General features: G+C 39.0%; 1 protein-coding gene across 1 annotated transcript in view; it reads left to right on the plus strand.

Annotated features, from left to right (window-relative positions):
• Positions 1-582: 582 nt before the first annotated feature.
• LOC134222842 (lysozyme-like) overlaps positions 583-15,759 on the plus strand; it is a 180,901-nt gene continuing 165,724 nt past the window's right edge. Inside the window, exon 1 of the mRNA XM_062701993.1 lies at positions 583-839. Within this exon, the coding sequence (XP_062557977.1) occupies positions 758-839 (82 nt within the window). The 5' untranslated portion in view covers positions 583-757. The remainder of the gene's footprint in view (positions 840-15,759) is intronic.

Genomic DNA, 15,759 nt, shown 5'->3' on the forward strand with positions numbered 1-15,759 from the left:
CACAGGCCATTCCGGTCTTAGTCTGAAAATAAATAATAAATTGGGATTCATAATGGTCATTAATACACCTATTTCGTTGATATCACTTTTACAGTTTTTATCACATTTACAGCTTCTACATGAAGTTTAAAACCAGGTATTATGATCCAGAATTGCAGAAAATACATTAAATTATGAAACCATTTACTGTGATCTGACACCCTATAGGGTGAATATATTCAAACGATCGCAAATACATATCATATAAACATTTTTCAGGATTTACTGAAATTCTTTGAATGGTTAAATATAAAACCGTTACCGCTTTTGCGGTATTTGGAGGCAGCGGGGCGTCTTATTCCATATTAGTAGATACGTAGTTATCAATATTTATTAAGAACAAAGAGTGATCAACCTGATCGTAGAAGGACCGACCAGGAACATTAATGAACAAAACACATGACATCAGCAGCCGGATTCACTCTTGCGAGTGCTGTCGCAGAATGATCGCGCCCATAATCCATTCACTGCGCGTTCGTGTTGTGGCTATTTTGATAGCGTTAAGTTCCCTCTGGCTGGACTGGTCTGCACCCTAATAACGATCGCACATCCAGCGATTCAGTCAGTCGTGAAGATCATTTTGAACCGATCGGTCCGGTTTCATTGCTGTTTTGTTTGGACGGTGTGAGTTGTGTGCCGCGAAACGATTGTTAGCGTATTACAATAATAACAATCATATATTAAAAAGTGTGATTCATAAATATTCTATCGTCTGACGATGAATCTCAAGACATCCGTTTGTTTTGCCGGCGTTTTGGTTGCGCTGATTGCGCTGGTGAATGCTGATGTGTCGCACCTCGGTGAGTAACGATCGCGATTTTTTTTTTCCTATCGTGGGATTTGCGATCAGCCTCGTGATTACCGGTATAGCTGCCCGGCGGGGGTTTCTGTTGAATATGGACGTAGGGTAGAGTGGTCTAAGACGCACCTAACGCATAGTATCCTTAGCGAAGTGTTGATCGACTAACAGTAATACCAAAAGTGGGAATATAGATGGACATCGAATTAAATAAACCTACTATGTATAAAACATTAGTCATTACAAGACAAGTTGAGTGAAATACGAGACGCTGAAGACAGCCTCATTGTTGAGGGCGAATCACGTACCTATGAAGTTATAATCAACTGGTGGAATCAAATGGAATGCAGTAGCCATTCTCTAATTGGGGTACCGTCGTGCGGGGCTTCTTTTGAAAAATAAGGGGCTACTTTGGACATTTTAAAACAAGAATTATAACGAAAATTACTATAAAATTGTCATTATCACCAATCGGGTGTCTTGTTGATAGTTGGACGGCAACTTTCTGTTACAAATTTGGTATTTTTTACGTTTAGATTTTTCAAAAAATTAAAAATCCAAAGTAGCCCCCGGAATCAAAAGAAGCCCCGCACGACGGTACATATCTTTATTTTGAATGCTTTTTAGTTAAGGGTTCACTAGTTGGGGTTAAACACTACACGAAAATGCCCATAGTTATAGGATTATTTGACAATTATTTATCAAGATCAACTTTATTGATATAAAAATATAATAAGTATTGTCAGTATTTTAGAAAAGTATGAAGTTTTTCAGCAATAGTTAATATTATTTAAGCTCAAGATATTTTGTCTACTGCAACAATAATCTTATGGTATACCAATTAGACCATTCTCACTCAATAGATTTGTTTTAGCTGGTGAATGTATATGAAGGTCAGGGTGCAGTGGTAAACAGCAATGTTGACTGCAGATTAATACTCGTTTTTTCGTGAATCCACTGTTTAACGGTATTCTTTGGAAGGATTATCTTCCGCAATCATTCATACAATGTATCTCCTACTTCTTGCAGAAATTTATAATCTTCCGACTGACAAAAAGTTGAGGAACGTATGATCCATGCGTTCTTCGAGCCGTGATGTCTAACATGTTAGCTTAGCAGATTCCAGCCTACGGTACTTGTGGTACTTTTCCTGGGCTTAAGGGGTTATAAAGACGAAAATGTGCAAAATCGTACTCGGTATCAAAATGTGACTGTTAATCATGTTGCGTTGAAAGATGTAGGGGGAATGACGGCTTTGGCAGGTTTTGTTCTATTATTATCAGGGTTTTTTTTATGACTGATATTTCATAAAATTTAGTCGACAAAAACCCCCTGCCAATAATAGAGCAAAACCTGCCAAAGCCGTATTTTTCCCCTACATATTGTGATGTTTAATAAAATATATGACAAGATAATTTTGTATAAGTTGGGGGTTTTCCCCAACAGGATTTATTGAGATTGAAACTTGGAGTGGAATTAAGAATGTATTATACAGTATAATTTATACTCCTTCTCACGTAGGCATACAACCATTGCACAGTGTGCAAATTCGAGCCAAAAAACGGACGCAATTCAACCACGATATGTACATATCTGGAGATTACCTTAAAAAAATCACAAAAATCCAAAGAATCTGATGGTGCCGACCCCTTTGCCGTTAGAATACTGGAAGTGTCCTATTTTGTCCAATTTCCCCTACAAAGAGAGGATTTTGCTAATGCATATGTTCACATCAATCGAAAAGACAGGGAAAACCTTGACCTGTGTTATGGAAATATCATAATAGGCCTCCCATATATTTTTGAACACGGATAAGTGTCTCATTTTGTCTAATACCCCCTATAAAATGCTTCAGATGATACACATTTAAGATTCGAGGAGATCATCAAATGAGTTAGTGTCAGTTACGGAATTCAGGACGATCAAATAGTATTATCCTCGGACAATTCACTGGGAATATGTTTAGTGTCTCTTTTTGTCTGATGCCCCCTATAATTTAAAAATATTTTCAAAAGTATAACATCAAATTAATTTTAATTTTAGGAAAATGTACTAAGATCCTTGAAGACTATTGTAGGTATATCAAAAGCCTATTCCTTTTTTTTGCATGGTTCCTTCAGTGTCTAATTTTGTCCAATATCCCTTATACGTTGAACCGTTTTTATTCAATTTATCAGAACACACAAATTGAAAGCTCGGGAAAATTTTGTGAAAATCGGCGAATTATCTGGACAATGAAATGTGACTTTTCCTAGGGGGTTGAATAGTGTATGATTTTGCCAAATATCCCCTATAGTTTAATGAAAATTTAAAATCAGCTAGAGCAAATCAATTAATAACTCTGAAAATTATATTAGCATTCTTGCTTACTTAGTGGACATATTAAAGAGAAGTTTTTTTTTCTTTTTTAGAGTGCATCGTCCAGTGTCTCGTTCTGTCTAATACCCCCTATACAGTGAAATTCTTTTAATGCACAAAAACATCAATTAAAGTTCGAGAGAATTTAATGAATTGTGCTAATTTTAGCAAATCACAATAAGGGTTAACCCTTATAAGGTATACGTCTGACGGTAGGGGTAAAAATTAACTGAAAAATTGAATATCTCTGGCGTTTCTGAGCCGATTTGTATAATTTTTTCTCAGAAGAACCGGATAGGTTTCTAGATTATGACAAGTGACTTAAAATTAGGATTGGTCGCTTGGTCCCGGAGTAATTCCGGATTGTAGTGGGGTAGTTTTTTTTCCTGGTGGGTATTGCCGACTGAAACTTTAGTCTATGCTGTTAAAATGACCTAATACTGTGATTGGTTAACTCTGGAATGTATATTGGACATGTTCAGCCCGTGATGGAACTTTTTCTAACCATTCTAGGGATTATTCGCCCTTTCGGAACCGGCTATAAGGGATCTATATCCCGTGATGGCCAATTTGGAAAGTAAATTCCAAATATGGCTTGCGACACATCATATGTCATAATTTTGCGATCAGGAGCTCGAAAATGACCTCCAGGAATTATTATGGCCAAACCTGGCCACATTGACATGGTCCTAGGGCACCCGGAATCCGGACCCGGTGGACCACTTTTGCGAAAATTCCAAATATGGCTTGCGACATATCATATGTCATAATTTTGCGATCATGAGCTCGAGAGTGACCTCCTGTAATTGATATGGCCTGACCTGACCATATTGACATGGTCCTAGGGCACTCGGAATCCGGTCCCGGCGGACCACTTTTGCGAAAATTACAAACATGGCTTGCGACACATCATATGAAATAATTTTGCGATCAGGAGCTCAACAGTGACCTCCGGGAATTGATATGGCCAAACTTGGCCATGGTCCTAGGGCACCTGGAATCCGGTCCCGGTGGACCAGTTTTGCGAAAATTCCAAACATGACTTGCGACACATCATATGTCATAATTTTGCGATCAGGAGCTCGAAAATGGCCTCCAGGAATTGATATGGCCTAACCTGGCCACATTGACATGGTCCTAGGGCACCCGGAATCTAGTACCGGTGGACCACTTTTGCGAAAATTCCAAATATGGCTTGCGACACATCATATGTCACAATTTTGCGATCAGGAGCTAAAAAATGACCTCCAGGAATTGATATGGCCAAACCTGGCCACATTGACATGGTCATAGCGCACCCGGAATCCGGTTCCGGTGGACCACTTTTGCGAAAATTCCAAATATGACTTGCGACACATCATATGTCATAATATTGCGATCAGGAGAGTGATATCCAGGAATTGATATGGCCAAACCTGGCCGCATTGTCATGGTCCTAGGGCATCCGAAATCCGGTCCCGGTGGATCAATTTTGCGAAAGTTTCAACATTTTGCTATCAGGAGCTCGAAAGTGACCTCCAGGAATTGATATGATCTAAGAGGAAAACCAATTCTTAATTTTCGGTCCGGTCTAGGGAAATTTTGGGTTGAAACCCATTGCAATGTGGTTTGGAGAGTCATATCAATGATCGAAAGTCATATTTGTATTTTTTGCAAATGTCATTCTAATTTCAAGATGTTCTGTTATAATTCGCAAGTCATATTTGGAATTTTCGCAAAAGTGGTAAACCGAGACCGGAGTCTGAATGCTATAGGACCATGTTAATGTGGCCAGGTTAGACCACATCACTTTCTGGAAATCACTTTCAAGATCCTGATCACAAAATAATAACATAGGATCTGTCGCAAGTCATATTTTGAACCTCCGCAAAATTGGTCCACCGGGACTGGATTCCGGATGCCTTTAGACCATGTCATTGTGGCCAGGTTTGGCCATATCAATTCTTGGAGGTCACTCTGGAGCTTCTGATCGCAAAATTATGACAGATGATGTGTCGCAAACCATAATTGAAATTTTCGCAAAAGTGGTCCACCGGGACCAGATTCCGGATGCCCTAGGACCATGACAATGTGGCCAGGTTAGACCATATCAATTCCCGGAGGTCATTTTTGAGCTCCTGATCGCAAAATGATTTCATATTATGTCGCAAGCCATATTTGAAATTTTCGTAAAAGTGGTCCACCGCGACCGGATTCCGGGTGCCCTAGGACCATGTCAATGTGGCCAGGGTAGACCATAGCAATTCCCGGAGGTTCCTTTTGAGCTCCTGATCGTAAAATTATAACATAGGATCTGTCGCAAGTCATATTTGGAACCTCCGCAAAATTGGTCCACCGGGACTGGATTCCGGATGCCTCTGGACCATGACAATGTGGCCGGGTTAGACCATATCAATTCTTGGAGGTCACTTTCGAGTTCCTGATCGCAAAATTATTTCATATGATGTGTCGCAAGCCATATTTGGAATTTTTGCAAAAGTGGTCCACCGGGACCAGATTCCGGATGCCCTAAGGCCATGACAATGTGGCCAGCTTAGACCATATTCCCGGAGGTCACTGTTGAGCTCCTGATCGCAAAATTATTTCATATGATGTATCGCAAGCCATATTTGGGATTTTCGTAAAAGTGGTCCACCGGGACCGGATTCCGGGTGCCCTAGGACCATGTCAATGTGGCCAGGTTTGGCCATATCAATTCCTGGAGGTCATTTTTGAGCTCCTGATCGCAAAATTATGACATATGATGTGTCGCATGCCTTATTTGGAATTTTCGCGAAAGTGGTCCATCGGGACCGGATTCCGGGTGCCCTAGGACCATGTCAATGTGGCCAGGTTTGGCCATATCAATTCCATATCAATTCACTCTCGAGCTCCTGATCGCAAAATTATGACATGTGATGTGTCGCAAGCCATATTTGGAATTTTCGCAAAAGTGGTCTACCGGGACCAGATTCCGAATGCCCTAGGACCATGACAATGTGGTCAGGTCAGGCCATATCAATTACAGGAGGTAATTTTCGAGCTCCTGATCGCAAAATTATGACATATGATGTGTCGCAAGTCATATTTGGAATTTTTGCAAAAATGGTCCACCGGGACCGGATTCCGGGTGCCCTAGGACCATGTCAATGTGGCCAGGTTTGGCCATATCAATTCCTGGAGGGCATTTTCAAGCTCCTGATCGCAAAATTATGACATGTGATGTGTCGCAAGTCATATTTGGAATTTTTGCAAAAATGGTCCACCGGGACCGGATTCCGGGTGCCCTAGGACCATGTCAATGTGGCCAGGTTTGGCCATATAAATTCCTGGGGGTCATTTTCAAGCTCCTGATCGCAAAATTATGACATATGATGTGTCGCAAGCCATATTTGGAAAGTTCGCAAAAATGGTCCACCGGGACCGAATTCCGGGTGCCCTAGGACCATGTCAATGTGGTCAGGTCAGGCCATATCAATTACAGGAGGTCATTTTCAAGCTCTTGACTGCAAAATTATGACATATGATGTGGTCCACCGGGGACGGATTCCGGGTGCCCTAGGACCATGTCAATGTGGCCAGGTTTGGCCATATCAATTCCTGGAGGTCATTTTCAAGCTCCTGATCGCAAAATTATGACATGTGATGTGTCGCAAGTCATATTTGAAATTTTTGCAAAAGTGGTCCACCGGGACCGGATTTCGGGTGCCCTAGGACCATGTCAATGTGGCCAGGTTTGGCCATATCAATTCCTGGAGGTCATTTTCAAGCTCCTGATCGCAAAATTATGACATGTGATGTGTCGCAAGTCATATTTGGAATTTTTGCAAAAATGGTCCACCGGGACCGGATTCCGGGTGCCCTAGGACCATGTCAATGTGGCCAGGTTTGGCCATATCAATTCCTGGAGGTCATTTTCAAGCTCCTGATCGCAAAATTATGACATGTGATGTGTCGCAAGTCATATTTGAAATTTTTGCAAAAGTGGTCCACCGGGACCGGATTTCGGGTGCCCTAGGACCATGTCAATGTGGCCAGGTTTGGCCATATCAATTCCTGGAGGTCATTTTCAAGCTCCTGATCGCAAAATTATGACATGTGATGTGTCGCAAGTCATATTTGGAATTTTTGCAAAACTGGTCCACCGGGACCGGATTCCGGGTGCCCTAGGACCATGTCAATGTGGCCAGGTTTGGCCATATCAATTCCTGGAGGTCATTTTCAAGCTCCTGATCACAAAATTATGACATATGATGTGTCGCAAGTCATATTTGGAATTTTTGCAAAAATGGTCCACCGGGACCGGATTCCGGGTGCCCTAGGACCATGTCAATGTGGCCAGGTTTGGCCATATCAATTCCTGGAGGGCATTTTCAAGCTCATCACAAAATTATGACATATGATGTGTCGCAAGTCATATTTGGAATTTACTTTCCAAATTGGCCATCACGGGATATAGATCCCTTATAGCCGGTTCCGGAAGGGCGAATAATCCCTAGAATGGTTAGAAAAAGTTCCATCACGGGCAGAACATGTCCAATATACATTCCAGAGTTAACCAATCACAGTATTAGGTCATTTTAACAGCATAGACTAAAGTTTCAGTCGGCAATACCCACCAGGAAAAAAAACTACCCCACTACAATCCGGAATAACTCCGGGACCAAGTGGCCAATCCTAATTTTAAGTCACTTGTCATAATCAAGAAACCTATCCGGTTCTTCTGAGAAAAAATTATACAAATCGGCTCAGAAACGCCAGAGATATTCAATTTTTCAGTTAATTTTTACCCCTACCGTCAGACGTATACCTTATAAGAGTTAAAATAAGGCCTTAGCTAATTAACAGGGAGCTGGGTAATGTCTGATTTAGATCAATATCCCCTATATTTAAATGAAGTTCCAATATATAGTACATCACATTAATAAATAACTTAAAAAACTTAAATAACTTAAATAACTTAAAAAACGAGAAAGGCAAAACTATATCAAGATCCTTGCATATTATGAGACACTGGACGATGCACTCTAAAAAAGAAAAAAAAACTTTCTTTAATATGTTCACTAAGTAAGCAAGGATGCTAATATAATTTTCAGAGTTATTAATTGATTTGCTCTAGCTGATTTTAACATTTCATTAAACTATTTGGCAAAATCAGACACTATTCAATCCCCTAGGAAAAGTCACATTTCATTGTCCAGATAATTCGCCGATTTTCACAAAATTTTCCCGAGCTTTCAATTTGTGTGTTCTGATAAATTGAATAAAAACGGTTCAACGTATAAGGGATATTGGACAAAATTAGACACTGAAGGGACCATGCAAAAAAGGAATAGCCTTTTGATATACCTACAATAGTCTTCAAGGATCTTAGTACATTTTCCAAAAATGAAAATTAATTTGATGTTATACTTTTGAAAATATTTTTAAATTATAGGGGGCATCAGACAAAAAGAGACACTAAACATATTCCCAGTGAATTGTCCGAGGATAACACTATTTGATGGTCCTGAATTCCGTAACTTACAGTAACTTATTTGATGATCTCCTCGAATCTTAAATGCGTATCATCTGAAGCATTTTATAGGGGGTATTAGACAAAATGAGACACTTATCCCTGTTCAAAAATATATGGGAGGCCTATTATGATATTTCCATAACACAGGTCAAGGTTTTCCCTGTCTTTTCGATTGATGTGAACATATGCATTAGCAAAATCCGTGGACATACCGTGGTTGAATTGCGTCCGTTTTTTGGCTCGAATTTGCACACTGTGCATTGGCATACACGGCAGGCATGGAGAATGTTTTTATAGAAGTCGATTTGAAATCGAGCAGAGGGCAATATTTGTGATGGCACATATCGCACAACCTTCCTTCTGCCAAACTCCCGTATGAAGGGGGAGGGTAAGAATATCTGTGTGGAAGCTGTTATATCTCCACTGGCCATGTAATTTTGGCGTAAGCATAAATTAGAGCATTCAAGAATAGGCTGAACTTCAGCTTGGAAGACAGTTGGCCACTTGCCCATGGAAATCGAGATATTTATTCCTGGGCCAGTCACGGCTGCGCCAACTTGATTGTTCAGCTTTGAACCAGCGCATGCTTCTCATTGCACCAGTTATTGAAAGAGTAGCTAATCTTTGAAGTTTTATATATTATACAACTTTTTCTGAACCATCCACCAAATTAAAGTGGTATATGGTATACTGGGTTTCACAATCGCCGTATTAATCCATTGAATCATTTTTGGCTTTGGCACTGTTTACCGAACGTCGCCTTACTTATCCATAAAGCATTTGTAACTTTGCTTGATGTAAGATGTAAGTTCCAATTCAGCTTACTGCCAAGTCTAATTACAAGATGCTTGACTGAGTTTGAAAGCTTCAAATCTTCTCCTTTCAATTTAAAAGGAAAAATAAATTATTTCTTCTAGGTACCTGTAAACGCAAATGTGGCCTTTGAAGGATTTATGTTTGATCCTTCTTTTTCACACCATAGTGTGATGAAATTTAGAGAAATTTGCATAAGACCGCATCGTGCTTTCGTGCTGTGAGGTTCTTTTCTCTCTTTGCGGAAGGAAGTTTTTAATACTACCCGAAGCTATTTTAATTTCAACAGTGCTTCTTAGCGCTATTTGTACCCACCCACAAAGATACTGTACCCGTTACGATCTTTGCAAGGACCCGTACCTTCGTATTAGGTTGGACCCGTTTGCGGAAGTAAGGTTCCGACAAGCGGTGGTAATCCTGCAAAAACCTCTTAAAAGGTCACGTCTCCACGCTCAGCAATAAGCATTAATAAAAACAAGAGGAAGGGGGAATCTCTGAATTCTCCACTTCCTTCTAAGAAACAAGGTTTCAAGACCGTCCTGCCAAAGCGCTGAAAAAATAGAAGGAAGCTCAAAATAATTCTTCTCCTATCGAACTGAGCAATCAGTTCGATTTGATTCATGACGAAATTGAGCAAATCGAATCTACCTCTAGCCCAGGTGATTCGAACCATGCGAAAAAGCAAAGGATTCCGCCAATTGTGCTATCTGTTGCCGAGGTTTCTGGCTTTCGGAATGAGATTTTGAGTAACCATCAGGGGATCAAGGTTTCATTTCAGATTGCCAGGAAGTGTGACTGCCGTGTTTTGCCGGGATCCTTAGACGATCGCAAACGTCTTCTTCAGTATTTAACTGAGAAGCGCCATAAATGCTTCACATACGACGACAAAACTGAGCGATTGTTCAAAGTCGTCGCGAAAGGTCTCCCCAGTGATGACAAATCACTGGATGAGATTAAAATTGAAATTTTTCAATTACTTGGATTTCCTCCAGTGCAAGTAATTAAGTTGAAAAAGAAATCTCGCTTTGGTACTTCCCAGAGGGGTATTTCTCAAGAATTTTATTTAGTTCACTTTAACAAAAAATGAACTAAATAATAGTGCTGTCCAATGAGAGCTTGAAGTAGCTCGAAGTTTCTTCCTGTCCTGCTCATGCCCATTTGTTGACAATAAAGAACGAGCAGGACGGGAACAACTTCGAGCTACTTCGAGCTGCTCATTGGACAGCACTATTATGTCCCATATCCGTGTTACATGGGAACATTTCCACAGGCCTGGGGGAAATTTCCAAAACCCTACTCAGTGCCGTAAGTGCCAAAAGTGGGGTCATGGAACCAAACATTGTCACATGGATGCTAAATGCATGATTTGTGGTGGAACCTCTCACGCCTAGGACGTCTGTCCTGTGAGAGAAGATTCCAATAAATTTAAATGTGCCAATTGTGGGGGCAATCATAAATCAAATTTCTGGGAATGCCCTGCACGCAAAAAAGTTTTGATTTCCCGTGCAAAATTGATGACGGGAAATTCCAATCGGATCGGAGCAAAATACCAGAACTGAAGCTGTTCAGGTTGGTATCAAATTTACTAAAAAAAATGTTATTGGACTTCGTTTTAATCCAAATAACTCTTTGAAAATTTTAAATTGGAATGCCCGCTGTTTAAAAGGTAAGGAAGATGAATTATTCAACTTCCTATCAGTTCATAATGTGCACATTGCCATTATAACTGAAACATATTTAAAACCTGGTCTTTTCATCAAAAGAGATCCAAATTATTTTGTTTCCCGAAATGATCGTCTTGACAGCGCCTGTGGTGGGGTCGCCATTGTCATTAATAGACGTATCAAACATAAATTATATTCTTCGTTTGAAACCAAAGTTTTCGAAACCTTGGGAGTTTCTGTCGAAACAAATTTTGGACAATTCTCTTTTATTGCTGCCTTTCCAGTGCAATGAGCCGCAAAGGAATTTGTTGAGAGCTGATCTTCAAATTCTAACTCGCAACAAATCCAAATTTTTCATAATTGGTGACTTCAATGCCAAACACCGTTCATGGAATAATGCTCAAATGCAATTCCAATGGTAAAATTTTATTCGAAGATTGTTCTGCGGGATATTATACTATTCAATATCCCAATGGACCAACTTGTTTTTCCTCCAGTCGAAATTCTTCTGCAATTGATTTAGTTTTAACGGATTCAAGTCAGCTGTGTGGCCAATTGGTAACTCATGCTGACTTTGACTCTGATCACCTTCCTGTGACGTTTGAAATCTCACAGGAAGCCATTAACAATCCAACCAGCTCTACTTTTAATTATCATAGAGCTGATTGGGATTTATATAAAACGTATATCGATAGGAATTTTGATGTTGATATTCCTCTCGATACCAAGCTCCCGTATGAAGGCAGAAGGAAGGTCGTGTGATATGTGCCATCACAAATATTGCCCTCCGCTCGCTTTCAAATCGACTTCTATAAAAACATTCTTTATGCCTGCCGTATCCTAACGGAACTATCAATTCTATACTTTCGCCTCTAATGCTATCATGAACATGTACGTCCAAGTTTGGAAGATGATATTAGCATTTCCATATCATTGTCACTCAAAAGCCAATTCCAGCACTTAAAGAGGGAAATAAAATTTTATTAACAAATGGCGAAAAGGCTCAAAACTTGCTCAGCAGTTCGAGAGTGCCCATAATTTTGGTCTAGGTCTCAATCAAGAGAATGTTTTGACCCATCGTTAGGAACTAATTTGGATGAAGTATGAAAGCCCCGGGTGATGATGGTATTTTCTACACACTTATCAAAAAACTTCCTGAGAGCTCTTTATCCTTTTTGGTTTTGTTTTCAATTGGCATACTTCCCAGATAAATGGAAAAACGCCAAAGTTGAGGCTTCTAGTTATCGCCCAATCAGTTTGTCTTCTTTAATAAGCAAACTGTTTGTAAAGATTATTTTAAATAGAATGATGGTTCATATTAATGACAATTCTATTTTTGCTGGTGAGCAATTTGGTTTTCGCCATGGACATTTAACCATTCATCAATTATTAAGAGTTACGAATTTAATTCGGCTCAACAAATCTGAAGGATATTCGACTGGAGTTGCTCTTCTTGATATAGAGAAAGCATTTGACAGTGTTTGGCATGAAGGTTTGATTGTAAAATTGATGAATTTTAATTTTCCTCTGCACATTATTATACTGATCCAAAATTATTTATCAGATCGCTCACTGCAGGTAATCATCAGAATTCGAAATCTGATAGATTACCTGTAAGAGCTGGTGTTTCCCAGGGCAGCATACTGGGTCCCATATTGTATAACATTTTTACTTCTGACTTGATTTACCACCAGGGTGTCAAAAATATTTGTTTGCAGATGACACCCCAAGTGACATTTTAAGTTTTATTTCGCTCCAGGAATGGTTTTCAAGATAAAATAAAAAGATCTAACAATAAAACCTGCTATTGCATGACAACCTTGTGATGACCACTATAAGAGTAAGATATGGCCAAGTGGTCCTCTCTAGATAACCACTATAAACCTATTATAAGAGTATTTAGAAATCCTTTTTAAACCACTCGCAAAAAAAGGGAATTTGGCTGCGGCCGCTATCAAAAATGTTGCTTGTAAAAAGGGAAACAAAAGTTTGCTGCAAAATGATAACAAAATAAATAATAAATTGTTGATGACAATCATGATGAGGATGACTATAAAAAAAATTTCTTTCAGGATTGTTTTTTAATTCACTTCTATCCAAATGAGGTGCGCGTTAAATTTCATGGTGAAAGCTAGTGAAAAAATAAGATTGAACGCCACGCGCCCTCAAAATAATGTAGTTCTGGAGATTTATTTAGCAATAATCATAACAACAATATTGCAAATCTCAATTGAATCAATTGATCTTTCACCGTAATATATTTGTTATGCATGTCAATAGCAAAAAAAGGGTTTTACGCGGTGGAAACATTGTTCAATAATGAATTTCAGGGATAAATTGCATTGACTAAAAATGCTTATCCATTTCCAACATGGCCATCTCAAATTTCTATCTGGAAAATGTTGCTCTTATTTAACACCGCCATAAGCACTTTGCAATGCAAATATTCTTTTTGGGGTAATCCATTTGACCACATTACGACCAAAAATTGTAGCTTTTATCGAGCTTTGAAAAAATGGTTTATCACGCTCTTTATCACTACCGTAGAGCTGCTCATAAGATTAACCTTTTGTCTGTGCTCTGGGGTCAATATGACCGCAGGCCACTTTGAGTGGCTGCCATTTTTTTAGTTTTCAACCGATTCTCCTAATTTTTGGTAGTTTGGTAAAACTCGCCGAGATCTGTCTCCTAGGTGCAAATTCGCTTGAAAAATCTTGAAAATATGCGCTACAGTGTACTTTCTTCAAAAAACTTACGTTGTCTGTGCTCTGGAGTCAAATTGACCCCAAATTGAAATTGCTATAACTTTTTTAATGTTTGGCCAATTTTGGATTTTTGGGGCTGTTTCGAAAGATAATTTAATCATCTTTCAGGTCGTTACAAAAGATTGACTATAGATGGGCGGGTACATCGCGGGCAGGGGTTTTCGTAAAAAAGGGTACATTGTTCAGGATGTCTAGCACTACAAAGCGGTGCTCAATATAATGAGCACTTCTTCCCATTTTTAAATTTGTGCGATAAGAATATTTACACTGAGGAGAATTCTATATATCGGAATATCTTGAGTAGTCTAAAATAATGAATTTATATATACCACCACCTGGCGGCCGAGTTCTAAACTTATCAACGCCTCATGCCAAAGCACATGCCTTCCTGCATAGCCTTTTTAAAAAAGGTGCAGTTCAAAATGGGTAGGATTTACGGATATAAGAAAAATAATCATGAAAAATCACTGTTTTTATACTCTTGTTCACTAAAACCCCTCCCCGCCATGTACCCGCCCACCAATAGTCAATCTTTGGTAACGACCTGAAAGATGATTAAATTATCTTTCGAAACAGCCCCAAAAATCCAAAATTGGCCAAACATTAAAAAAGTTATAGCAATTTCAATTTGGGGTCAATTTGACCCCAGAGCACACACAACGTAAGTTTTTTTTAGCACAGACAGAAGGTTAATAGGCATTTGACGTTTGAAGCTTTTCCAGCATACTTATAAGAGATTTATTGATAGCAATAAGGTTGACAATAAAACTGAGCAACAGGCTGTGGGGAATGCTATGATAAATCCGCTATAAGAATTAAATAAATCCAAGAAGCAGGGAAATTGTTACTTGGGACGGGCCTTTCAGTTAAAGAGATTACAAAGATTGCAAAAAGTTTGGATATTTTCTCCACTTACCACAAAAATGGAAAATTTCACCGAACGCTTCCAAAACTCAGCTTATAATTTTCTCACATAAGTTGAGAGTTACTGCAATACCAGAAAGAAGGGACTTCAGAGGAATCAAAATAAAATTTTGAAAATGATTCTGAAGTTGGCTCCGTGATATAGTACCGTGATATGGAACTTCATAGAATTTCTAATATATATTGAAACATTACAACAAATATCCTACAAAATAATTTCCAATTTTAGACAAAAATCGTTGCAATCTTCTATTGCTACGATTAGGTTCTTGTACCCTTAGTATAAATTAGTTTAAGTTTAGTTTAAGTTTAAAAAAATGTAAAACCAGATGGCAGCAGCGTGGCTTCGTGAAGGCGAATTTAACGTGAACAATCTGAATTAGCAAAGTTCTGGATTACTGATGCACCGGACACAAAGCACACAAATCAGTCATCCAAAACGATTTATGTGACACATGTCAATATCTTGAGCTCCTTGTAGAAATTCCTTTATATTATGTTTACCGTACGTGATCTGACTTCGATACGACTGAACCTGTTTGACTAAAAAGCGGCTATCCTGTATTTTTTGCATGTCTAGAATTTTAATCAGCTTCTCGATTCGAACGAGGACAAACCGAAAAAGAACTATGGAATCAGGTTAAACAGGATTGTCAAATCCCGTTTAACCCACTTTTGAGCATGATGGTACTATGTAGGTATACTTCCAAATAACGGTTCTCAAACTGTTTTATAAATTTTGATTGATGCTACAATTTGGCAAATTTGGTTCTTACTTAATATACAACCTAATAACTTAATGAGACAGCATCCTAGCTCGCAACTTAAGTATTCGAGCGCGTTTTCTAAAAGTGCCGTCCGAAAAAATACTTCCATCATTCTCGAATTTATAATAAAAGT

This window comes from Armigeres subalbatus, chromosome 3 (genome assembly GCF_024139115.2).
Source record: "Armigeres subalbatus isolate Guangzhou_Male chromosome 3, GZ_Asu_2, whole genome shotgun sequence".
In the NCBI taxonomy this organism is placed as follows: Eukaryota; Metazoa; Arthropoda; class Insecta; order Diptera; family Culicidae; genus Armigeres; species Armigeres subalbatus.